Source organism: Danio rerio, chromosome 20 (genome assembly GCF_049306965.1).
Source record: "Danio rerio strain Tuebingen ecotype United States chromosome 20, GRCz12tu, whole genome shotgun sequence".
Classification (NCBI taxonomy): domain Eukaryota; kingdom Metazoa; phylum Chordata; class Actinopteri; order Cypriniformes; family Danionidae; genus Danio; species Danio rerio.
In genome coordinates this window covers 37,633,080-37,657,736 of record NC_133195.1, presented here as the reverse complement: position 1 = coordinate 37,657,736, position 24,657 = coordinate 37,633,080, and the positions used below count along the sequence as shown (strand labels likewise).

The 24,657-nt window shown below is 36.4% G+C and overlaps 2 protein-coding genes across 16 annotated transcripts in view; one reads left to right on the top strand and one right to left on the bottom strand.

Moving 5' to 3' along the window:
• Positions 1–24,657, top strand: part of swt1 (SWT1 RNA endoribonuclease homolog) — a 68,833-nt gene that overhangs the window by 27,984 nt on the left and 16,192 nt on the right. For 6 of the 15 annotated variants that reach the window (XM_073933516.1, XM_073933515.1, XM_068215667.2 and 3 more), the window contains 12 exons: positions 885–1,950; positions 11,467–11,511; positions 11,594–11,723; positions 11,866–11,955; positions 12,047–12,235; positions 13,558–13,651; positions 13,912–14,081; positions 15,864–16,021; positions 16,190–16,328; positions 19,275–19,417; positions 19,494–19,645; positions 20,185–20,328. In XM_073933516.1, coding sequence (XP_073789617.1) covers positions 885–1,950; positions 11,467–11,511; positions 11,594–11,723; positions 11,866–11,955; positions 12,047–12,235; positions 13,558–13,651; positions 13,912–14,081; positions 15,864–16,021; positions 16,190–16,328; positions 19,275–19,417; positions 19,494–19,645; positions 20,185–20,328 — 2,520 coding nt within the window. The remainder of the gene's footprint in view (positions 1–884; positions 1,951–11,466; positions 11,512–11,593; positions 11,724–11,865; positions 11,956–12,046; positions 12,236–13,557; positions 13,652–13,911; positions 14,082–15,863; positions 16,022–16,189; positions 16,329–19,274; positions 19,418–19,493; positions 19,646–20,184; positions 20,329–24,657) is intronic. The other 9 variants (XM_073933522.1, XM_073933523.1, XM_073933521.1 and 6 more) reach the window with 3 other exon arrangements.
• On the bottom strand, positions 4,850–9,519 carry LOC141379365 (uncharacterized). The gene is made up of 2 exons (XM_073933524.1): positions 9,131–9,519; positions 4,850–7,827 (listed from the first exon to the last, which is right to left on the bottom strand). The coding sequence occupies exon 2, from the start codon at positions 7,805–7,807 to the stop codon at positions 6,290–6,292; it is 1,518 nt and encodes a 505-aa protein (XP_073789625.1). The 5' UTR covers positions 7,808–7,827; positions 9,131–9,519; the 3' UTR covers positions 4,850–6,289.

Sequence of the window (24,657 nt, the reverse complement as noted above, 5' to 3'; positions counted from 1 at the left end):
TATATATATATATATATATATATATATATATAGGTATATATATTCAAGATACTAGTATTCAGCTTAAAGTGACATTTAAAGACGTACCTAGGTTAGCTAGGTTAGTTCGGCAAGGTAGGGTTATTAGGCAAGTCACTGTATAACAATGGTTTGTTCTGTGGCCAATTGAAAAAAAAAATATTGCGTGAGTGGGCTAATAATATTGACCTTAAAATGTCGAATAATTTAACTTTGACTATAACTGTATATACGCACAGTACAAAAAAATTGCACACAACAATAAAAAACTCTAAAAAACTTTTTTATTTAATCTATTTTATTTGACTAATAATTACAGTTGTAGTCAGAATTAAAATGCCCCCCTTTGATTTTTTTTTTCTTTTTTATATATTTTCCAAATTATTTTTAACAGAGGAAGCAAATTTTCACAGTATGTCTGATAATATTTTTTCTTCTGGAGAAAGTCTTATTTGTTTTATTTTGGCTAGAAAAAATATCTAGTAAAATATTATTCACTGTCATCATGGCAAAGATAAAATAAATCAGTTAGAATGAGTTTGATTAGAAATGAGTTAATAAAACTATTGTTGTCTATATTGTCTCTATGTTTAGAGATGTGTTGAAAAAATCTCTCTGTTAAACAGAAATTGGGGGAAAAAACGGGGGCTAATAATTCAGGGGGACTAATAATTCTGACTTCAACTGTATGTCATAAATGATGAAGCCTTTTAATAGTGATGCATTTAGGTTCAAAATAAATTAAACTTTTTTTGATAAATTGATTAAAGATTTTAATGATTGATTGCTTTGTAACAGAACATATTCATACAGACAATGTACAATAATAAAACATACCAATGGCATCTTTTTTTCGTAATTTGCAGTTTTGATAAAGATGAAGCAAAAGGGAGAAGGGCCACTGTCTCATTGCCAGAGAAAACATTTGAAGCAATATTGAACCAAACAGATGCTGGAGAAAGCAAGAGCAAAAAGAAAAGATCCAAAATTAATAAAAACAAAGGAACAGAGAAATCCAAACCAGTTCTTAATTTGCCTAATAAACATGAGAAAAAATGTGTGAATGCTAAAGACAAGCATAAAAATGCAAGTCCTCAAATCTCTAAAAACAAGGCTAAAAACCAGCCTTCCTCAGAAGAAGCTTCAAAAAAGAGAGAAAAGTTGGTGTCAAGAAAACCGCCATCAGAGGATCTCAGGTGGACACTTGCAAAGGATGACTGTTTAAAACTCCAGCAGAGAAGAATGAAGCCTGTGAAGCGCCGCTTGTCACAAGAGCTTCATGCTCAACCCAAACGAAGAAATATCAAAAACGGGACCGATGTTGCACAAACAAACTGTCAATTTAAATCTCCAACAGAAATGAGGAAAAAATTGGTGGGAAAAAGGTCCAAAAAGATCAACCAACCTGCTGGTGCCATCTTGCAGAATTCTCCTGGTAAAACCATGAAAAACAACTCAAAAGCAGCTATGTCAGCAGTGAAACATGTAAGATCCAAACTAAAACTACTAGAAGACATTTCACCCAAGAAGAAAGACCGCGCGAAGCAGAGGAAAACACTTGGTGTACTTTTAGGAGAAAAAAGTCCATCCTTTTGTGGATCTATAGCAAACACCAAATTCAAGATCCCAAAGTTACCCAGTGCTGTTAAAGCTCAGACAAACACAAATTTATTTAATGTGAATTCTTCAGATAGTAGGACTCAAATTACCACTCAGCCTTCTCTCCCTGGTTCTTCTCCAGCTAAACCCCAAAATTTCCTCTTGAGGCAGCAAATGCAGAAGCCTGAGGAGGTTTCTTCTCAAACCTCTTATGAACTCTCTTCTCTTTGCTCGTCACATCATTCATATGTATCACGCCAAGTCCAGCTGGTGTACACAGACGATAAAGGAGAGGTCACAATGACGGACGGTGCTTCTCACAATGATCAACATGTAAGTGTCTTGAGTTTGGACAAATTTGATTCAGTGATTTTTATTTTTTATAGTTTTAATAACTTACACTGTTGCATCCTCTATTATTTTGCTGATTTGCTGACTTTGCCAGAGAGAAGTTTGAGCTAAGACAGGGCTCTATTTTAACGATATCACGCAAAGTCTAAAGCAGTGGTTCCCAACCTGGGGTCCGCGCCCCCCCAAGGGGGGCTCCAGAGTTCACAGGGGGGGCGCGGGAGAGGATAAGTATTGAGGTAGAAAAAGGCATAAAAATGCTCCACTATTATAAAGGGCTTTGCAATTAATTTAGATTTCGGTTTCAAACGAGTATAAAAAAGCATTAATCGAGATAAATGATTATTGCATCATATTTTGCCACAGTTGTACACGTGTTGCTCTTAAAAGCGCGAAAGAGCTTATGTGTGTGTGCAGCACGATCACGCAGTCAAGCGTGCGGCCGGCTAACATTCACTCTCATTCACACACTGAGACGAGCAGAGGAGCGCAGACATTTAAAGTCATCTTAACGTTAGCGATTTAATGGTCAAATAGGTGTCAAAACGCGGTGTTTAGTGATTATTTACATTAACCCTCATTTGTGTAATAAACAAACGAGTTGAGGATCAAAAGACGTGAAAGAGAAACCATTAAAGAGACAGTGCGCTATAATCCTTCTGCCGCCTGTTTTTAACATTATTAAACAAACATAACGAGAAAACCCTCGCTGCTCTTGACTGAAGGACTGCTGTAGCTAAAGTGTTTTTCTTACAGTGAAGATGCTTAAAGCACAGTTTGTTTCATATTTTTATTTTATTCTATTGTATTTATTTCTCTTTTCTTTGCAGGGTGGAAAATAACTGTATGTATACAGTTGAAGTCAGAATTATTAGCCCTCTTGAATATTAGCAACCCTTTTCCTGCCCAATTTCTGTTTCATGGAAAGAATATTTTATTAACTTATTTCTGAACATAATAGTTTTGATATCTCATTTCTAATTACTGAGATTTCTTTTTGTCTTTGCTATAATGACAGCACATAATATTTTACTAGATATTTTTCAAAATACAAGCATTCAGATTAAAGTGCATTTCAAAGGCTTAATTAGAGTAATAAGGCAAGTCATTATAACGGTAGTTTATTCTGCAGACAATCAAAAATATATATTGCTTAAGGGGGCTAATAATATTGACCTTAAATTGGTTTCAAAATATTTAAACCTGTCTTTATTCAAGCTAAAATAAAACAAATAGAAGAAAAAATATTATAGGAAATACTGTTAAATTTCCTTTCTCTGTTAAACATAATTTGGGAAATATTTATAAAAAAAAAAAAATCTCAGGAGCGCTAATAATTTTGACTTTAACTGGCAATGGTTTTGAATAATCGTGATTACAATTATGACCAAAATAATCGTGATTATGATTTTTCCCAAAATCGAGTAGCCCTACTATTATATATGTATTTTTAAGTACCAAAAAAAAAAATCTAAACACATACTTAAAATTCCAACATAATAGTGAAAATAATTAAAATAAATAACTTTAAATAATTATTTAAATTTTGCTCACTCGCACAATCTGCTTGTCAACGTGTCGTAAAGGCAAAATCAAAACAAAAATGGCAGACAAACGTAAATGCAGTGATTCTTCAGAGGCGAAGAAAAAGATTTGACAGTATGACAAAGCCTACCTAGATTTTGGTTTTATTGAAGGCCAAGACAAGTTAAAACTGATTAATTAATATTTTCTATACATACTACTATATATTAATATTACACAAACACACACACACACACACACACACACACACACACATACATACATACATATATATATATATATATATATATATATATATATATATATATATATATATATATATATATATATATATATATATATATATATACACACACACACACACACACACACACAGTACATATGTGTGTGTGCGTGTGTATTTATATGGTGGGGGGGCTCCAATGTTTGTATATGTTCATGGGGGGGGCCCCAAAGAAAAAGGTTGGGAACCACTGGTCTAAAGCACATGGCGCAAAAGCATGAAGGGCATGTCCGAATCCACTTTTGCTATTTTAAACAAAATACGGTTTGCGCCTCGGCGCATGGTCTAACAGGGTTGTGCTTATTTTCTTAATGAGTTATTTGTGTGTTTTCAGCATAATATCCAATCATAATAAACCAATCAGAGTCTCATCTTACATTCCCTCTAAGAGTCAGTTGTCTTGCGCCATGACTCATTTGCTATTTGCACGGCGGACTTTGTAGGTAGAAAAAACTGAACGCTTCACTAGCAAGAAAACAATTTAACAGACCATCCTCTTTACTTTCTCTTTACTTTACTCTTTACTCCTTTACTTTCATGGATAAGGAAATGGTGTTGTACGCACTCCACTAAAGACATTAATTAGCCTACATATTTAATGTAGTTTGTTAAACGCAAAGATTTGTTTCTAAACTATTTAAAAATTTAGCTCTACTTTCCAGTAAACGAATAATGAACAAAAAAATATGAACAATTATAATGAAGTGTAGTCAAAAAACTGAGTTATATCCAAACACACGTTCTATTCTTATGCCTCATATCGTCCAAAACCAGACAGGTCGGCAAATCTAAACTTGATTTTATTAAAACAAATTTAAATATGGGTATAAATAATAATAATAATAACATTATACAACTGCAAATTGTCATAAATAAACTGAAAAAATGCCCCCCTGAGATAAAGAAGGCATGGAGGCAGTGGTTTGTATATTTACGTAGAAACAATAATTTTTAAAAATTGTTAGATTTTGCTGTATTTGGCTTAACCGTTCTTGGGGGGCTCGCCAATGTATTAGATTACTCTAACACATAAAATAAGTAAGCTGACCAAAGTTCTTACGGAGAGAAGACTTTATTGAAGACAATGGATAGTGCAGTTCCTCAGCAGTGATGTTAACCCGTCGGTCTTCAAGTAACTTAACTCAAAGTACTGTCTGTGAGACAGTACTTTATATTAGCATCAAACAAACCATTCTGTTTACGAGGCTCAGCAGGATCCTCTTCAGATGTTTCAGCTGTTGTTTTGCTAATACCCATTGAGATTGTAAAAGGGTCATTTAGTTCACACCTATCAGTTTGTGGGGGTTGAGGCACAGGTCAACCCATCATATCACATCAGAGTTTAATCAATGTAAATGCAACTGAACTAAAATGCACATAATCTTTCAATCCCTCCTTTGATCATATTTGATCATAAAACAAGTTAATCATGTATACAGAAATCTGCAATACAGGCTATATAACTTAAAGTGACAGAATAAGAAGTCATGGTGAAGCTTGCATTTCCTCAAATGCCTGAGTCCATTTCTATTTGAAGTTGTGATGTCGTAGAAGTAGCAGGATGTGGTTGTGTTCTGTGGATGTTCAGGTGTGTTCATCTAGGTGTCTGGTGTTGTGTGTCTCTGGTCATCCTCTGGAACACCTGCAATCACACAAAAGGGAAAAGGGAAACGTATCTTGCCCAGAAAAAGATTTCAGAGAAATTTTCAAACTGCCTATAGAAACTATAGAAACAGTCCCTATTTAATATTGACAGGACACTACAGTGTTTATCAGTGGTGGTTAATGTCTTCATCCTCAGGCGACAAGCTAGAGCCTAAAAACTCTAGTCCCGCCATATCTGGACTCTGAAAAACACTACTGTCATCTATCCCTCGTCTCTAGGCAAACTTACGTTGATCCATTCATCAAGTCCCTGAACATTAATTATTGAATCAGATACTAAAACTTTCTCAAGTGAGCTCTTCCACTTGGATTTTAGTGGTAGTTTCTGAGGTTGTCGTGTCTTTACCCATTTGCTGGGCTCTAAACAATGGCCCCTCTCTAGAGGTGACAAAACTTGATTAATGTCCTTATGTACGGCCAGGCTGAGTCTTGCTTCATTTTGGACAAGGCTGTCAGATGTCAGGTTTTCAGTGGACATGGGCTGGCTTGGGGCATGTTCATAAGGGCATAGTCTGTTTCCATCCATACTGCATTGGTTGCCATCACGCAGTTCTTTTGCATCGTCCATCAGCATTTCTTTTGTTGAGTTTTCATTTGCAGTCTGCTTTCTGTCTAAGACTGATCGGTGGTCTTGCTGAAGCTGTCTTAATGCCGCTGTATGTTCACCTCTCTCCTTTACGGCTTGTTTGGCAACACCATCTACTAGGACATCAAACTTGTCTTCATCAGTTGAGACTTCTGTGTCAGCTTTTATATTACTGTTTGCATACACATTCAGTTCATCAGCTTCTGGAAAAGACGTCACTAGCTGGTGCTGCAGAGAGAGGTTCTTCAGTTTCCCTGCGGCTGTACAGCATTTAGCAGAGTCTGTTTTTGTTGTATTGTTAGCTGCTGAAACTGCTTGAACAGGTGGTCATCATCCTTGCTTTGATGTTTTAAACTGAGCTTGCACTCACGGGCCCAGTGTCCTTCTTCATTGCAATTTCTGCATCTTCCTTTAGTTCGTAGTTTTGAGTATCCCATATACTCACGTTCTTTTTGCTCATCCTCAATTGTTCTGTTCTTGTAAAACAAACTTTCCGATTGCAAAGATCTGAGTCTGACATCTTGTGCTCTCTCCAGTTTAGCTGACCATTCAACAATCTGGATGAAAGTTGTTACAGTGCTGTCCCAGTCATCATACCTGATTTTAAGATCTTTAGAAATCTCAGGATTGAGTCCGTTGACAAATGTTGTTTTCAGGGGAATTCCAGTGTCTTTGTCAAGATCTTCACTTGTATTCAGACCAGAATGTTCCGTCCATATTTGTCTGAAGCGTTCTTCAAACTCTGCAACACTTTCTCCAGTTTTCTGCATGCATGAGGTAATTCTTGCCCAATTGACCTCTGCAGGTTTCAGTTCAAACAAGAAGTTTTTTATGGCTTCCCATCCATCCTCTATGTTTTCTTGTGATTCACCAATCCTTCTTTCAACACTTTCTGTGAGTCTCTTTTGGTCACTGTCTCTTAGGGTGACATTAAGAATCATCACACCATCTAGTGGATGTAAAATGTAGATTTTCTGCAGTCGTTGAAGAAACTGCCAAACCTTTCGTGGTTGTTTGTATACATCTGGCAGCTCTTTTGACCATTTGTCAACTTGCTCTGGAGTAGCTGGATGGTATGTCCTGTATGGAACATACTTCTTTACCACTTTTGTCACAGTGCGAGTTCGTCTCTCTCCATTGTCTTCATAGCCCTCCTCATTATCAATTTCAACGTTAGTCCTTCTGTGTTTGACAATCACAGGAGCTAATCTAATCTTTGAGTTCACTGGGTCATGAACACAGGTGTTGATGGAAAGATCAGCCTCACTGTCAACAAAGCTGCTTGAAGATCTTGATTCCAGCTGTTTGGAGATCAAAGTCAATAGCTTGTTGTTTTCCTTTTCCAGTCTTTCTTTATGCGTCTTTAAGTTTTGCAATTGTTCAGCCAGTGCTCGAACTTTAGCTGTCTCCGCTTTGTTCTCACGTTCCAATCTGTCAGTCTCACACTTATGCTCATGTTGAAGAATTTGCTTAACCAAAATCACAGACAATCCATCCTTCTTGGTGGTTGTGCATAAGCGCTGTGTCTTTCCATAAGCCCTTTTAATGTCCGGCAATGCCCATAATCCACTCCCTGAGTGCTTGATGCTGTACTTCTTGCATACATCATCACAACACTTCCTCAGTCCCAGCCTTTTGTCTAAATATGCATTCAAATTCTCCAACATCTGGTCAATGGTAACACATGGAGGTTCTGTTCCATGTTTTTCTGATGTTGTTCTCAGGGTAGCTCCATTAGCATAGTTTCTTGAAGACTCAGCCATGGGAAGGACAGGACAGTGCTCTTAGAGGTGTGAAACAGAACAAAAGGTGTTAGAGCTAATAAAGGTGCTTATTCAAATTTAAATTAACAGCAGTCTGTTAAACCATTACAAATACATAGACAGATTCAACATTTGTTTCAAAGCTAAAATAGTGGCTACTAAATTAGCACTTTCATTATTCAACATTTGTTTCAAAGCTAAAATAGTGGCTACTAAATTACCACTTTCATTCTTTCAGTCCCAAATCTTATTTGGCTACTAACAATCTTTGAACAAATGTATTAAACTATTACTTTTACAGTCTCTTCAATCCCAACAGAGAATGTGTCAAGCTTTGTTTCTGCATTATCTTAGTGATTTGACCAGAATTATTTTTTCACAGTTTCTACAATCTTCAAAGCAAGAATCAAGCCTAAAATTGCCTGAAAGCTTCTGTCTAATAACAATTCTTTTTGAGCATTATCTTAGAAGGCTAAGTAACTTTCTTTAGGATTTGTCCCTAATACAATGTGCTTAAATCTCACTGTATCCTTAAACCTAAGGCAAACAGCTTTCAGTTTTATGCCATCATATTGTAACAGTTAGAATTTTTAAAATTACAATAATGGCTACTGAATTAGCCCACAGTCAAGAATTCCTCATTCTTGCAGCAATATCAGTCTCAAACTTTTTATGTTTGCTTTATATGGCTCCTAACCATCTTTGGACAAATAAGCTAAACTGTTATTTTTCAATCTCTACAATCACAGCTGAGAATAGACCAAGCTCTGCTTCTGCATAATCTTAGTGATTGGACCAGAATGATTATTTAACAGTTCATACAAACTCCAGAAAACTAACCAAACCTACAATGTTTTTAAGATTTCTGTCGTATCACAGAAGGCTCTGTTACTTTCAAAATTAAAATAGTGGCTACTGAATTAGCACCCAGTCAAGAATTCCTAATTCTTGCAGCAACATCAGTCCCAAACTATTTTACGGCTCCTACAGTCCCCTGGGGAAATGGACCAAATTATTTTCAACAATTCCTACAATCTCCATGAGAAAGGACCAAATTGTTTAAATAATTCCTGCAAGTACCCTGAGAATGGACTAAGTCTAAAATTTCCACTGCTCTTTCAAAATCTTTTGATAAATGGACCAAATTGTTTCTTTAACAATTTCTGCAAATATCAAGAAAAAGCCTGAAATTTCAGCAATACTATCACTGTATTTAGTTTATTACTGCACTACATATACAGATCTATCCGCTTACTTTAATGGTTACTTATAAAAGATGTTTCTTTTAAGGGTTCTTTAAGAGAGCTGATAAGTTTCACTCACCAAACTAGGATCTTTGAGATGAGATCCAGTTGATTAAAATAAAGTGTGTCCACAGATACAATATGTAGATCCAGGACTCGTCCACAAACAAAATCCGTTTATCTTCAGCTTTAACTGTAGATTCTCCAAGATTCTTCAGTTCATTTCTTGTTGCAGTTGATGAGTTTTCCTTTTTTCAGTCTCTCCTGGCTGGCTTCGCCAAATTGTTAGATTTTGCTGTATTTGGCTTAACCGTTCTTGGGGGGCTCGCCAATGTATTAGATTACTCTAACACATAAAATAAGTAAGCTGACCAAAGTTCTTACGGAGAGAAGACTTTATTGAAGACAATGGATAGTGCAGTTCCTCAGCAGTGATGTTAACCCGTCGGTCTTCAAGTAACTTAACTCAAAGTACTGTCTGTGAGACAGTACTTTATATTAGCATCAAACAAACCATTCTGTTTACGAGGCTCAGCAGGATCCTCTTCAGATGTTTCAGCTGTTGTTTTGCTAATACCCATTGAGATTGTAAAAGGGTCATTTAGTTCACACCTATCAGTTTGTGGGGGTTGAGGCACAGGTCAACCCATCATATCACATCAGAGTTTAATCAATGTAAATGCAACTGAACTAAAATGCACATAATCTTTCAAAATGCACCTTAACACATCACCTTTCTAGAACTGCACACCCATGAGTTCAAAAAGTGGCACAAGTAGATTTACTATTTAAACAACGTGGTGCAAAACAGGAAAATTAGGGTTGTGTTGGTCTGAATACAGCAACAAATTGCACCAAACACGTCTTGTGCCTTATTGCACTGGGTGTATGATAGGGCCCATAATGTTTATGAGGTCAAAGAAATGGAAATCGATAAAGATAATTATGTTAGTCTCAACACCAGCACACCATACGTCTGTTAATATTTAGCATGATATTTAATATATATAAAATGTTGATAACATCACTTTTAAAGTTATCCAAATTATATTATTAGTTATGCATATTACTAAAATATATTTACACTAGCAACATGTAGTATCTCTTATCGATTTATTACAATTATAAAGTTATTGTTCTCATCATAGTAATTATCTATGTGACTGGCCCTTAAGAACAGTTACGGTTACAGTTTTCATCCTTGTTCGGGCGTCGCGGTGGCACATTAGGTAAAAGGTCGCCTCACAGCAAGAAAGTCGCTGTTTCGAGCCTCGGCTGGGTCAGTTGGCGTTTCTGTGTGGAGTGTGCATATTCTCCTCGCATTCACGTGGGTTTCCTCCGGATGCTCCGGTTTCCCCCACAGTCCAAAGACATGCGGTATAGGTGAATTGGATAGGCTAAATTGCCTGCAGTGTATGTACTGTATGTGAATGAGTGTGTATGGATGTTTTCCAGAGATGGGTTGGGGCTGGAAGGGCATCCGCTGTGTAAACAAGTTCATCCCACTGTGGCGACCCCGGATTATTAAAGGGACTAAGCCAAAAAGAAATTGAATGAATCCTTGGTTTGTATGTGGAGATAGGATAGGATGAATTTTCATTATATTCTTCCCTTTCCCTGACTGCCTTCTTTCTAGAGAAAGCTTACTAGCTTGTGCACAGCAAAAACATCACAGAGTTTCTCTTAACATGAAGTCACATTTAAATAGAAAGGATATATGTTTTAGAGATAGAGATTGTTTACACTTTATAACATTTATTAGTCACTTCATTTATTCATTTTCTTTTCAGCTTAGTCCCTTTATTAATCTGGGGTCGCCACAGCGGAATGAACCGCCAACTTATCCAGCATATGTTTTTCAGAGCGGATGCCCTTCCAGCTGCACCCATCACTGGGAAACACCCATACACTCTAATTCACATATATAAACCACAGACAATTTAGCTTACCCAATTCATCCATGGGGCTTGTCTTTGGATTTGTGGGGGAAACTGGAGCACCCAGAGGAAACCCCATGCAAACATGGGTATAACATGCAAACTCCACACAGAAATGCTCACTGACCCAGCAGAGGCTGGAACCAGCGACCTTCTTCCTGTGAGGTGCCACCCTAGTCACTTCAACCTTCAATGCATATTATTTTTAGGGTGTACTTCTTATTTCTTTGTAAAATAAACATTTCAAAATTCATAAAAAACACCAACAATAGTTGCATAGAAAAGTGCATACAAACTTGTGTATGAAATCACTAAAATTGTGGCTAAATGGCTTTTTGAGTCCCGCATACAGAATGGTGTAAAAAAAAGAGGGTGGAGTCAATTCACACCATATTAAATAGGAAGCAACAGTGTATTTAAATATTTAAAATGCCATTGAATTGTAGAACGTTTTCACCACATATTTTGTCTGTTTCAGATATCGTCCCAAAAAGCTCCCAAAACCTACGACTTTGATCATGAGGTTAACAATGGATCTTTGTTTGCAGAATAAAATCCTGTATGTTTGTCGAATATGTTTCTCATTCTCTTTTATTGATTATTAGGTGCATCTGGTGGAGGAGCTTAACCTGGCACGCTCTGAGAGGCGACTGGAGGTCAATGTGGAGCAGAACTGTGGAGAGCTCACCTGCATGGACATTGATCCTCCAGAAGAGGGTGCCAACACCATTCTAAGTAAAAATACATGTTCAAAGTATCATACTGTAACTGGAATTACTAAGTAATGCCCTACAATTAGCACCTTTCCTAAAAAGGATTTGCATTTGAATCATTGCCTTGTTTGATGGACAGTTGTGCTTTATGTCTGTGCATGAAGAAAAGCAAGCCCTCCTTATTGTTCTGGACACCAATGTGCTGCTCAGCCACCTGGAGTTTGTAAAGAAGATAAGATCACGTGGATTTGGAGGTAAGATAAAAGATCAGGAACTCTAGTCAATAGTCTTTCAGATAATTTGAGACTAATCTTGGTTTTTAGTCTAAACACCTTCTCACTGCAGGTCTGGGATTCCCAACATTGCTGATCCCGTGGGTGGTACTGCAGGAACTGGACTATCTAAAGAGTGGTAAACTCTCCAGCAAGGTTGAGGACAAAGCCAGGCCGGCAGTCCACTACATCTACAGCTGCCTGAAAAACCAGGAGCCCAGACTTATAGGCCAGTCAATGCAGCTGGCCTCCCAAGCTGACTGTGAGTGACTCTTATCCTTAGATGTAAGCAATATGTCACTACTAGGCGTTCACTTTTTCAGTACATGTTAAATAAATTAATTGCCAATACATTTAACTACTGAGGCATTTCCAAAAACATACATAGGCAAACATAGGGGGGGTTGACTTTAACTTTAACTGTATATAATACATCTCACCAAATACAATAGCTCCATTTTGACTGTACTATCTGTTTGAAATTTTAAATGTCCCTTCATTTGGCTTTTTGACAACGATGTGATGTCTGAGATATGGCATTGAAAAATGCTGCTGTTTTTTCTTTTGATAGTTTAATAACCATCATTTTGTTATTGATGTTCGAATGAGGGTGCGGCTAACAAGTTGCCTTATTGTAATGTCCACCCTGTTACTTTGTGTCCACCCTGTTACTACTTCCAATCTGTTAACAATGAAGTTTTTTCATATTATTAAAATAAAATCAACATATATTACAAATGTTTTTTTTGGTTACTTGCATCCAAAGAACTGACAAGATTAACTGACTTAAAAACATGATTGGATTGCATTGCAGACTCTTTTTCATACTTAAAGAAATAAATTGAATTTACAATGTGCCATAAATCATAAGTCGTTTTTAAATAATTATTGTTTAGTAATACATTTTAAAAATACTGTTGCAGGGTGAAGTGAGGGACATTTTAGCATACCTGCCAACGCTACCGTTTTTCCCAGGAGTCTCCCATATTTCAGACCCATCTCCCGCTACCCTCCCATTTTGTTATTTTTTCAGGAAACCCCTTTCCCCCCACCCGGTCCTCAGCTTTTTTGTATAACAACCTCAGCCAGTTACTAAGCTGTGTTATTCAGACACCTCACCCCCGACACCTAGACATACAACATGTTCTCCCCGTGTTCGCGTGGGTTTCCTCCGGGTGGTCCGGTTTCCCCCACAGTCCAAAGATATGAGCTATAGCTGAATTGAGTAAGCTAAATTGTCCTTAGTGTATGTGTGTGAGTGAGTATGTGTGGATGTTTGCCAGTGATGTGTTGCAGCTGGAAGGGCATCTGCTGTGTAAAAACATATGCTGGATTAGTTGGTGGTTCATTCCACTGTGGCGACCCCAGATTATTAAAGAGACTTAGCCAAAAAGAAAATGAATGAATGAATGAATGAAATCTAGATAAACTTAATTGCTCATATGGCGTAGTCAAATGAGCATATCTAAAATCAAACATTATGACTTTTAGATATTTGACTACAGTTTCAGTTCTCCTGATCTGGCATGCTCCTCTGTATGTTATAGTTTTATGATTTTGTCTTTGGTTTCATCTCTCTCATAGGTGGACCTGGTGTTGTTAATAATGATGATAGAGTCCTGCAGTGCTGTCTGCAGTACCAAGCTCTGTACCCAGAGGGAGCTCTAGTTCTTTGCACGTGAGTACATATGCTCAATCATATTTCTGTTCCACATCTAGGCATGTCTGCTCCATATGTTAAGGACATTCCCATATGTTTGATCTGTCTTGTTATTTGACGTAGCTTATGAAATGGCCATGTGTTTGCTTTATGAATGAATTTAATATGATTTAGTTCTGCATTCTATTTCAGCCATTAGTGTCACTCTGAAGAGGACATGACTTCCTTCTGTTTAAATGAATGTTCTCTCTTTCTGTCTCCCTGCTTTCTTTTTGTAGCAATGATAAGAACTTGTGCAGCAAGGCTCTGCTCAGTGGGGTTAAGGCCTATAGTAAGGCAGACTTGGTAATTGAGGCAGAGGGAACCACATCCAAAATCTTTGAACCAGATCAACAATACATCTGTGCTCGCCCTGCTGTGATGTCCCCAGCTGGACCGGTAGAGAAAGGTATGGTACAGATATTTGGGTTGTCATTTTTATTGTTATTGCTTCATTTGTTGTAAATATGCATATATGTTTAACTAAACAACAACTAAACAAGTAACATTGTTTATTTAAAACTTGCTAAACTCTTTGTAGGAATATTCTCATCATATAAATGTAAGAAATATTATAAATAAAGAAACATCTTAGATATTTCTTAGCCAAAATACAGCCAAAATGAATTTTAGAGGTCAAAATGTATAGCACCAAGAATAGGCCATGATTAGAAGAAAAAAATATGTACATAGTGGTACCATTTTTGGCTTTTACCATAATGCCTACATTAACATATCAAACATAATGTAGTAATGGACACAGTCTATTGTATAAGGAGTCATATTAAAAATGCAAAACCTAAATTTAAAAAAGAATTTTATCCCTTTTTTTTTTTTTTTTTTTTTGCTTTTTATTTATTTATTTATTTTATTTTTTACATTATACAGAGCCAAACACCAGATCTGGGAACAATGTATAATCAAATGTCAACAGGAAAATTAAAAGATGAAAACATGACATGAAAATATATATTTAAATATATAAAAATATATATATAAATATATATTTATATTGTCATGTTGTGTGTCCATTTCCCTCAAAAGAATTAAAAAAAAGGTTGCCAGACCTTATAAATTGTCTCAACAGACCCTTTGATAGCATGCTTTATTTTCTCCAACATAAGATGCGACATCACTTCGTTGGTGGAACAGGGTCTTTCCATTTAAACAATTTCAGTCTTTTAGCCATAGCATTTTAATTTGTCTTAATGTGAGAGGGGCATTCTCAGGGGCCACCCTGAACAACGTGAGAAATGGTGATGGCTCTACTACCATCCCAAATGCCTCAGAAAATAGCTCAAAAATACTGATCCAGTATATGTAAAGCTTTTAATTTTCGCTTCTAACGATTATGAAAAACATAATTGAGATAAAATGATTATTGCATCATATACCGTTCCCTTTCTAGTTGTACACATTTGTTGCTCTGCAAAGCTCAGTTTTACATGCAAAATTACTAAAAGCATGTACTGTAATGTAACTTTTGCAGCATGAGATGCGCATTATTCATTGATGTAACGCACACAATAGTCCTGCTGCTGACTGTTTTATTATTAATCAAACAACAAAAGGTCAAAATCACTCACTGCTCTTGACTTAAGGACTTTTGTTGCTATAATTAAAGTTTTTTTTTTCTCACAATGAAGAACTATCATTAAAGCAAAGTTTGTTTTATATTTTTATTTTATTTATTTCCCTTTACTTATTTACAATGGGGAAAATAACTGTATATATACAGTTGAAGTAAGAATTATTAGCCCTCCTGAATTATTAGCGTTGGATTTGAGCCACTTCCATACGTAGTCCTCAACCCAGTGTAGTTTAGATATGCAGAGTCGCATCAAAATTTGTATGATTTTCAGTTCACAATGCAATTTGATAATGGTTTTATAATATTAATATAATATATTAATAAATGATGTGAACAACCAAACAAAATTGAACCAGAGCAAGATTCAAATTTCCTGTCATTGTAATTTAAAACATCACAAAATATACATTGCAGAACAAGATTACATTGCACAGGTACACAATAAAAGCTATAGATTTTTTTTTTTTTTTAAATACTGAAATAAAAGTGCTAATGTTTACAATGTTTACTTGGTCTAAAATTCAACATTTGTCAATAAAACTGAAACATCCTGACTTAAATGTAAAGCCGTTTTGTTGCCACCCTTCTGTGTGAACGAAGCAGAGAAGCAAGGATCGCAAGACAACAGCAATAGCATTGTGGTGGATGAACAAGATTTGATCGAGTATGTGTCTTTGCTGGAGTCCTCCCTTCAGGCGGCGCTCTCTGAGGTACTAACGGAGGAGATGAAAGCAGCCTATGGAGACCTGTGGATTGAGGTATTTCTGCACCCAATGATAGTTCATTAATCTTATATGAAGCTTATATTAAAAACTGCTCTGCATTCATCTTAATACATTAGTCATATCTTGAGTAGGATTCAGGGCTCTTATTGTATTTGATGATCTTCTGCAAAGTCCTCTGTGTCCTTGCATTTGTGCATGCAGATAGTGTATGTGAAGCCTCCCTGGAGTCTGGAGGGGCTGCTGAAGTGTTTTAAGAAGCACTGGATCGCCGTCTTCGGACTCATTATCAATAGAAGCCTGCTCAGCTGTGTGGAAATGCTCAGTGACTGTCTCTGTTCAGGTGTGTATAATCCATCAAGTTCACTTAAATGGGTAGTTAATTAATGCTGGTAATTTACTCGCCCTCAGGCCATCCAAGATGTAGGTGACTCATTTTCTGCAGTAGAACATTAAAGCGAATTTGAGCTGATTTACTGCAAGTGTGTTTTGGGACTTGATCCAAGCCTGTGGTCAAAAGTGTTTTTCAGATATTGTTAAGTGCACCTTAGAGTTTTTAGCTGAGACGGTGGTTCATAAAACTGTGATACATAAAATAATTGGTAGCTGTCTCTCGTATACAAACAAATTCACGTGTGTAATTGTATCCTTGCATACATCATTGTGTGACAGGAAGCTTGTTCTCCAGATTATCCCTTTGTTTTGGTGGTTAAAATAAACTAATATTTTAAATACTGTAAATCAGAATACTGTAGATTTGTTTTAATTCCAATGTTTAGTACAATTTTATAATTCTGCTAAGTCTAATTGTAGAATTTATATTCTGTTGGGGAATTCTGAACAAGTCAAGTCAAGTTTATTTACACTCACCAGCCACTTTATTAAGTACACCTCACTAGTACCAGGTTGGACCCACCTTTTGCCTTCAGGACTGCCTTAAAGTAGCCATCAGAAGATGGGTTCACTGTGGTCATAAAGGGATGGACATGGTCAGCAACAATACTTGGGTAGGCTGTAGCGTTAATACAGTGCTCAATTGGTGAAATACTCAGACCAGACCTTCTGGCACCAACAACCATGCCACGTTTAAAGTCACTTAAATCACCTTTTTTCCCCATTCTGATGCTCGGTTTGAACTGCAACAGATTTTCTTGACCATGTCTACATGCCTAAATGCATTGAGTTGCTGCCATGTGATTGGCTAATTTGAAATTTGCATTAACGCGCAGTTGGACAGGTGTACCTAATAAAGTGGCCGATGAGTGTATATAGCACATTTCATACAGATAATAAAAAAAATAATAATAATCATATTCTGTTCCACTATCATTAAATGTTTGATAGTGTATTCTACTATGGCAGTCAATGGTTATCTGTTTCCAGCATTCTTCAAAACATCTTTTTTTTGTGTTTAACAAAAAAGAAACTGAAACAGGGTTTAAACAATATATAGAACAATATATATTGACTATAGTTAATAAATATGTTTTTTTTTCACATAAGCAAATATTTAATACCTAATATTTATGTGAGAAGTAACATAAAGCATATTTGGGCTGCACTGCTTGCTTCCTTCCGGCTGCTTCAGTCCATCAGTTCCTCTTTATGTCATTTCGAGTTTCCACTAAACACAAACTTAATTGGTGTTTGTGTGTGTATGCGCACCTCAGAGTTTGTGGTTTGGATCCACATTGGTGCACAATCTGTCCTCAAGTGGTGTGTGTGTAGTTATGAGTTTGACCTCATTCTGCCAATCACTGCAGCAGGAGTATGACTGTGCCTTTCTTCTCTGCTGCCTTTGGCCATGAGCCCAGCCCGACAGAGGGGAGGAAGAGGGAGTCTGTGCAGGAGCGGAGGGGTGGAAAAATACCAGGGGCCTCCTGTTCTTGCCTAAATGTGATTTACTGCACTTTACGTGTTGTAGGGTGGGAGTGTTGAAGGAGTGTCTTTCTCTCGTTTTGTGTGCTCTTTTGTATCAGTGGGCTAATGATATGCCCAAGAGGCGATGACCTTTTATATATGTGTCTCTCTCTCCCTTCGAGCTGTGAACATGCTTGTGACCCTTTGTTTTCTGCCCACTCCTGTCTTTATAAGCTCCTCTCCTCCCTTCCTCTCTTCAGCAGTGACCACAGGCCGTCAGTGCAGCCCGACTCCAGAAATAGAGGAGATCATTAAAAAAGATCATAACCACACCCAGTAGAATATAGAGGGAATAAAGTGACTCTGTTGTTTTACACTGTATAATTTATTATCTAAACTTATAATATTTAACTCATTGTCATTAAAATTTGCATGTGATTTCAGGCATTTGTATGCGATTTCTCAAAACCTGTTGGCGAGTCAAAATCTGGGCTAAAATCAACCAGACTCATTCATGCATTTGTCACTTCCAGGATTGACCACTGTAATGCACTTTTTGTTGGTTTACCTGCTAAATTAATTAAACGGCTACAGTATATTCAAAACTCACCAGCACGCATTCTCACATGCACTCCACCACGGCAGCACATTACTGGTGTGCTTTATAGCTTGCATTGGCTCCCAGTTCAGTCCCATATCATTAAAAAAAAACTCACACTTGCATATAAAGCTCTACATGGTACCCCTCTTTCCTATATCTGTGACATTGTCTCTCAGTACACACCTTCTCGTTCCCTGCGGTCTGCTGATGCACTCACCCTTCAACAGCCACCCTGTAGACTGAAATCAATGGGGGAGAGAGCCTTCTCTGTAGCTGCTCCCAGGTTATGGAATGTTCTCCATAACCTGTAAGAAATGCTTCCACACTAGCTAGTTTTAAGAAGATGCTAAAAACTCATCTTTTTAAGACTGCATTTTTAGATTTTTGATTATTCTGTGGTTTTATTTTAGAGCTTTTGTATTTGTATTTTATGGCATGTTTGATTTCTCTGTTGTTGTAGCTCTTTGGGTCTTAGAAAAGTGCATTATAAATAATGTATTATTATTATAATTATTATTTTTTTTATTAATATGCAGTCTGAACTCGCCATTATTTAACCCATTTTAACTTGGAATTAATTTGCCTTAATTTTTATAATTATGCAGTTCATTTACTCACTTTAAGTACAGTCAACTAATCACTTTAAAGCATCCTATTTATCTGTCTGTCTGTTATTCTGTTGTACTTTGTTTATTCTTCTGTCTCTCCATCATTTAATCAATCAATCAATCCATGTCTTGTCCAAGTTTTATTTTTTCATCAATGGATCTATTGGTGCGTCTAACTTTCTGTCTAATCTCAATTTTGTTATGTTCTATCTGTTCTTAGACAGGTCTGTAGAGCACACATCTATTCTTAGTGCTGTGAGTTTGGCTAAAGAGCTGCTGTCTGCACTGTCTGGCAGATCTCAGTACAGCGGTCACGTAGCCCATGCTCTTTCTACACTTCATACACTACAGCAAAGATTACAGGTAAGCTTCATTACAACATGACTGTGAGTAATTGTTACATTCTGATTACTCATCATGATTTCTCTCTGTGTGTCAGTCTCCAAAAGCTCTATTAGAAAGCGGCGAAGCTGATAATGAGGACTCTCTGATGGCGGAAATAGAGGATGATGTAGCTTTACCTCCTTCCACATCCCATCAGGAGGTTTGGGCGTTGTTTGAGAGCATCTGGAACAACGTGTGTCAGATAAGGTGAGAGAGGCAGTTACAAATGATGAAAGTGTATTTCTCAACATGCAATTTAGTGACAGTAAGATGTCTTTTTGCACTGTAGTAAAACATTTATTTGTGTTTTAAATAAATACTGTTCTTCTGAACTTTCTATTCAATACAAATCAGGGGAAAATCACTCAAAACCTTTTTGTTTGATGATATGAATAATATTAGCAACACATTAGCATATTAGAATAATGTTTGAAGTATCCCATCACTGAAGTGTAATGATGTCGAAAATTCAGATTTGCTATCATAAAAATAAATGACATTTTAAAAAGTTATTTTAATGTCATTTGTTTTACAACATTACTGTGTTTTTAATTGAATTTTAAAGCAATCATGACTTCCGTCAATAACCCCAAAAATACAGTATTTTTATATTAAATGCAGGTTACATGCTCTGCTTAAATATGAACCTGATAATAAATCTTGATCAGGTTCTGTTTGGAATATACTGACTCTTATCAAAAAGAAACTTCAATGCATTACAGAGTCTTTTTTTTCTCTCTTTTCAGTTCATCTTTGTTCTCAGCACTCCACTATACTCCAGGAACCACTGAGCCCAGTCTGCGATCTACCTCACCCCCACCTCAGGAAGCTCTGTCATGCCTACAAAGACTCTCCACTGCACTAAAACAGCTACTGGAGGCTCTTCAGAGGTATGCGCATGCTAGTAAAAACAAGCACACATCTCTGCAGTATTAGCAGAATCTATTAACATTCCAGTCATGTGCTTGCTGAAAGAACTCGGTCAATTTCTTTCCTTAGTCATCTGGGCATGTAGAGGACAGAAGTAGGCTTGTGTCGCACGTGGAATGGGGGTTACGTCTTAATCTTCATAATCATCAGACTCGGTGCATACTCATTATCAAGCCCTCCCCGATCCTGTCGGTTTGTGTCTTCGTGACTCACTTCCGGTGCTCAGCATTTCTCAGCCTTCATGGCTCATAGCACAAGGCGTACAGATTTGTCTGTGACATGGCAATTTTTCCTCTAAATTAGGATTTCTGCATCGCGCAAGCACAAATCATGATGCGTATCATAGCTGTCCTAACAGAGACAGCTCTTGATGTTGCAGTATAATAGTACCATAGACTTGCCTCACTAGCATATTAAACTGATGGCATGTATTATTCATGCCTTCTAAAGTTTTGGGGAATTTTAGTATTAATATATTGGTCTTAAAAGGGTTCCAATTTTGGCCTTTTTACAAGATGTAAAATAAAAATTTTTGTGTCTCCAGAATGTGTCTGTGAAGTTTCAGGTGAGGTCAGATCATTTATTATACCCTGTTGAAAATGTCAATTATTTAGGTCAGAGGGAATTGTAGATGTTTTTTTGCACCTGTGCCTCTAAATGAAAATTAAGTAGGTGCGCGCACAAACAAACACAAATGAATACACACTTTGTGCTGTTTTTCTCGTATACTCGCCGCAAATGTGACAGTATGTCCACTATATAAGTCAATATGCTGCTGTATGGATGTCAGTATGTCTGTATGGATGTCAGCAGTGAATGTTTTTGATTTTCCTGTTGTGTGATTTAAGAGTCCTCATTTATACTTGTGTACACAACGGTCAAAAAGTATAGTTTAAAATGCTATAAAAATACAAAGTGTACCACTTGCTACTTCTTGAAGTGCAGTTAGATTAAAGACAGTTGGAAAAGATATTTTAATCCTAGTTTCTTTGCAAATCCTGTTTTGTGGACATGATTATTTGCAGTACTATGGAGACATGTTAATATGTGCGTCATAGGTGCCCTTTAAGGTTATCTTTTAGCAATTATACTTCAAAAAACAAAGATAAATTGCATTTAGAAGAAATAAGCATTTCCAATATGGATCAGTGACTTTTTTATGACATCATTGTGCATTTAAACTTCTCATCAGATCATCTGACCAATCAGATGCTCTGTAATATGTGCAGTGCCCCGCACCTACAAGATTTGGACTGAAGCGGTCACTTATTCTTCACATTTAATCAAACAGTCATACTAAGAAACGTCAGGGCAATTCAGAGGACCTTTAATTTAAAAAATATGATTTTTTTTTCAATTTACATGTAAGTGGTCACAGCATATTTAAAAATTTCTTTCCAATAAACAAAACGACCCCCCCATATATATATATATATGAGAAGTGGATCTTGTTTATATATATCAACAAACATTATTAATACAGAGTATAATTTCAGTCTAAAATATTATAGAAAATAATACTTGTATACATACACCTTTAATAAATATTGATCTAGAATAATATCTAAAATAAGCAGAGGTTTTATTTTTCGAGTTGTCAAAATGCTAAGTTTTATTTGTAAGAGATAATTGATATAAAGAGTTAATGAGGTTGTGATGCACACAATAAATTTTACTGCATTGCCTGCCTAATTGATTATGTACTTGTTTATTCACATACTGACCATTTCATTCTATTTGTTGGCTTTATATACGATGTTGTGTCAATGTTAACTCCATTTGGAAGAAGATGCAAAAGGAAAGAAATTACATAGTAAACTCAACAGTTAATGAATAGTTTTAATAGATTCACAGTCATTGTTCTCAGTAACTTTGAGCTTTTAACTCGTGTGTGTGCTGTTGTGGATGATTTTATTCACTGAGGTGATTTTAAGAATTAATTTGGCCACAATTGCTCCGTGTTTAGCAACTAAAATGATTTTTGGTGACATCTTATTTTGTGAAAATGCTTTGAAATTTTTTAAAAACTCAACAATATGCTAGTGGAAAATTTACCACCCTTTTATCATGTTGGTGGCTGTTTTTACCCCATTGATTTCCATTACAATGACATTTTTTGATTGAGTTGCCATAAAACCATATAACTATGCATTCTTGATTGTTGGTGATTTTCCGTGTTGGGAAGAGGTACAAGTTTCTGGCTTTTAATTGGTGTATAGTGTGTGAGAGAGTTTATGCGTGTGAGAGAACTTTACGTATTTACTTTAAAATGTCAAAAAAAATCTAAATAAGCACCTCATTTTAAACATAGTAAACATAGTAAGTGTATTTATGCATGCAATAATATGCTGTTTTACTCTGTTACGTCCTTTAGATGTTAATAATAAGCTAAGGGTATTTTGACAAACAATGATTTAGTATGTGTGACCAATAGATCGACTAAGAATAACTGAAAACCAAATATCACTGCAATTGCTTATTTATTGCCTATACTATCATTGAAAACAAGTGAAAATATAGTACATGAAATAGTAAAATGAATAAATGAGAATTTACCTGTTGGAGAGGAGGTTGCTGAAGGTGCTTAAATCAAAGAAATAAATATAGCAAAACGTGCTAACTGTATTAAACAAACTAAACTAATATCAAAGGAAAAACATGAAAAGAAACATCTTCAACATATCAAACTTCTGTGCGATATTCTGCCAGTAACAGCACTCGACCAGACTCTTAATCCTTCACCCTTGTATATTACTCCACCTACATACAACGACAAGCAGAGGTCACTTTACAGTTTGACAAATTTTGCTGCTGTTAGTCTACATAATGTACTTTTGAAGCTTTTTAGGCGAGAATGTAGTTGTTTAGAGTACAACTATGCAGTTTATTTATAAGGATAGTGCCTATTTTAAAATATTTGTATCTGAGAGATAGCACGTTGGACTATTAGCCTGTCCTTGAGCAGACCAAAGACGGTTGATGGTCTATCCACAAGATGGCAACAGAGACAGCATAATAAACCCTAAGAGAAAAACAACTGATCAAATCATTATTTAACAGCAAATTACTTTCTCAGTCAATCCCTTCCTTTTGTATGTTGTAGTGCTGTATTTATACCATAGTAGCATTGTGATCTCCCGATTGCAACTGAGAAATACTGGGAGATGGCATTAGACTGATGGCATTTTATGTCTTTTAGCTTTATAATCTTGAAATGACAGCAAAATCACCTGTTTTGTCATCGCTTTAGACATTACGCTTGATAATCATTCAAATACCAGCTCTAAATTGACGTTGGGGAAGTAGTAATGGTTCTGTTCTGACGTGAATGTGATATTTCTCATATATCACGCAACTTGCTTATTTCTACACCCTCTCTGAGATATTACTCAAAAAGTATCAGTTAACTAAAGGAGTTCAAGAGCAAACACATTGCAATCTCAATAGATTTTAGACAGCATTAACCACCAAATGATAAATCAGTGACTGTCCTCACAGAGAATCAAGTCAAAGGCTTTTTAAACGCTACACCGACCAGCGATTGGTGGTGCAATCCCAGCGTCAGCATCCAAAGTCATCAGTACGAAATGCTGATTCTCCAAAACCGTTTGTACCTGTAACACACACGTAAAATGACACACCCACATACAAACAAACGCACACACATAACCCCATAGTACATTCTGGAGGGGAACGTAAAATACTCCATATAAAAGCAGAAAAGTTTTTACACAAGCGTATCTAAAAGTTTAATGGTGCCAATTGATGATCAACAGTGAAAATTACAAATTGCAGGGGAGACCACCAACAATCAAGAATGCCTGATTGTGTAGTGTCATGGCCTTACAATATAAAAATGTCATTATAATTAAGTCAATAGGGAAAAAATGGCCACCAACATAACGAAAGGGTAGTAAATTTGAACAATGCACAAAGGGTTAAATGCTGTCCTTCCCAGTCACATGATCAGATTTGACCATATGGCTTTTCACTACATTAGTCATCCGTCTGGCACTGACATCACCTTTTACCCTCAGGCCATTTCTCAATTTATAGTATTCATTTGAGATTTATATTTTTATTTTGTTTTGACTGTTCTACTCTATTTCATCATTGTGCCCTTTTGCTCTTCAGTGAGGCTTTATTGAGAAACCAGGATGGCAAGGCTTTAGGGTCGATTATCAGCTGTCTCCATGGATACAGCTAGACTCATTTTTATGTGCAGAAAGCAGATAGATGAGTCATCAGAGCGAACACACGCACACCAATGTGCAGCACTATTCATTTTC

Excerpts from the sequence above, each read along its gene's own strand:
- LOC141379365 (XM_073933524.1), bottom strand. The coding sequence starts at position 7,807 with ATGGCTGAGTCTTCAAGAAACTATGCTAATGGAGCTACCCTGAGAACA.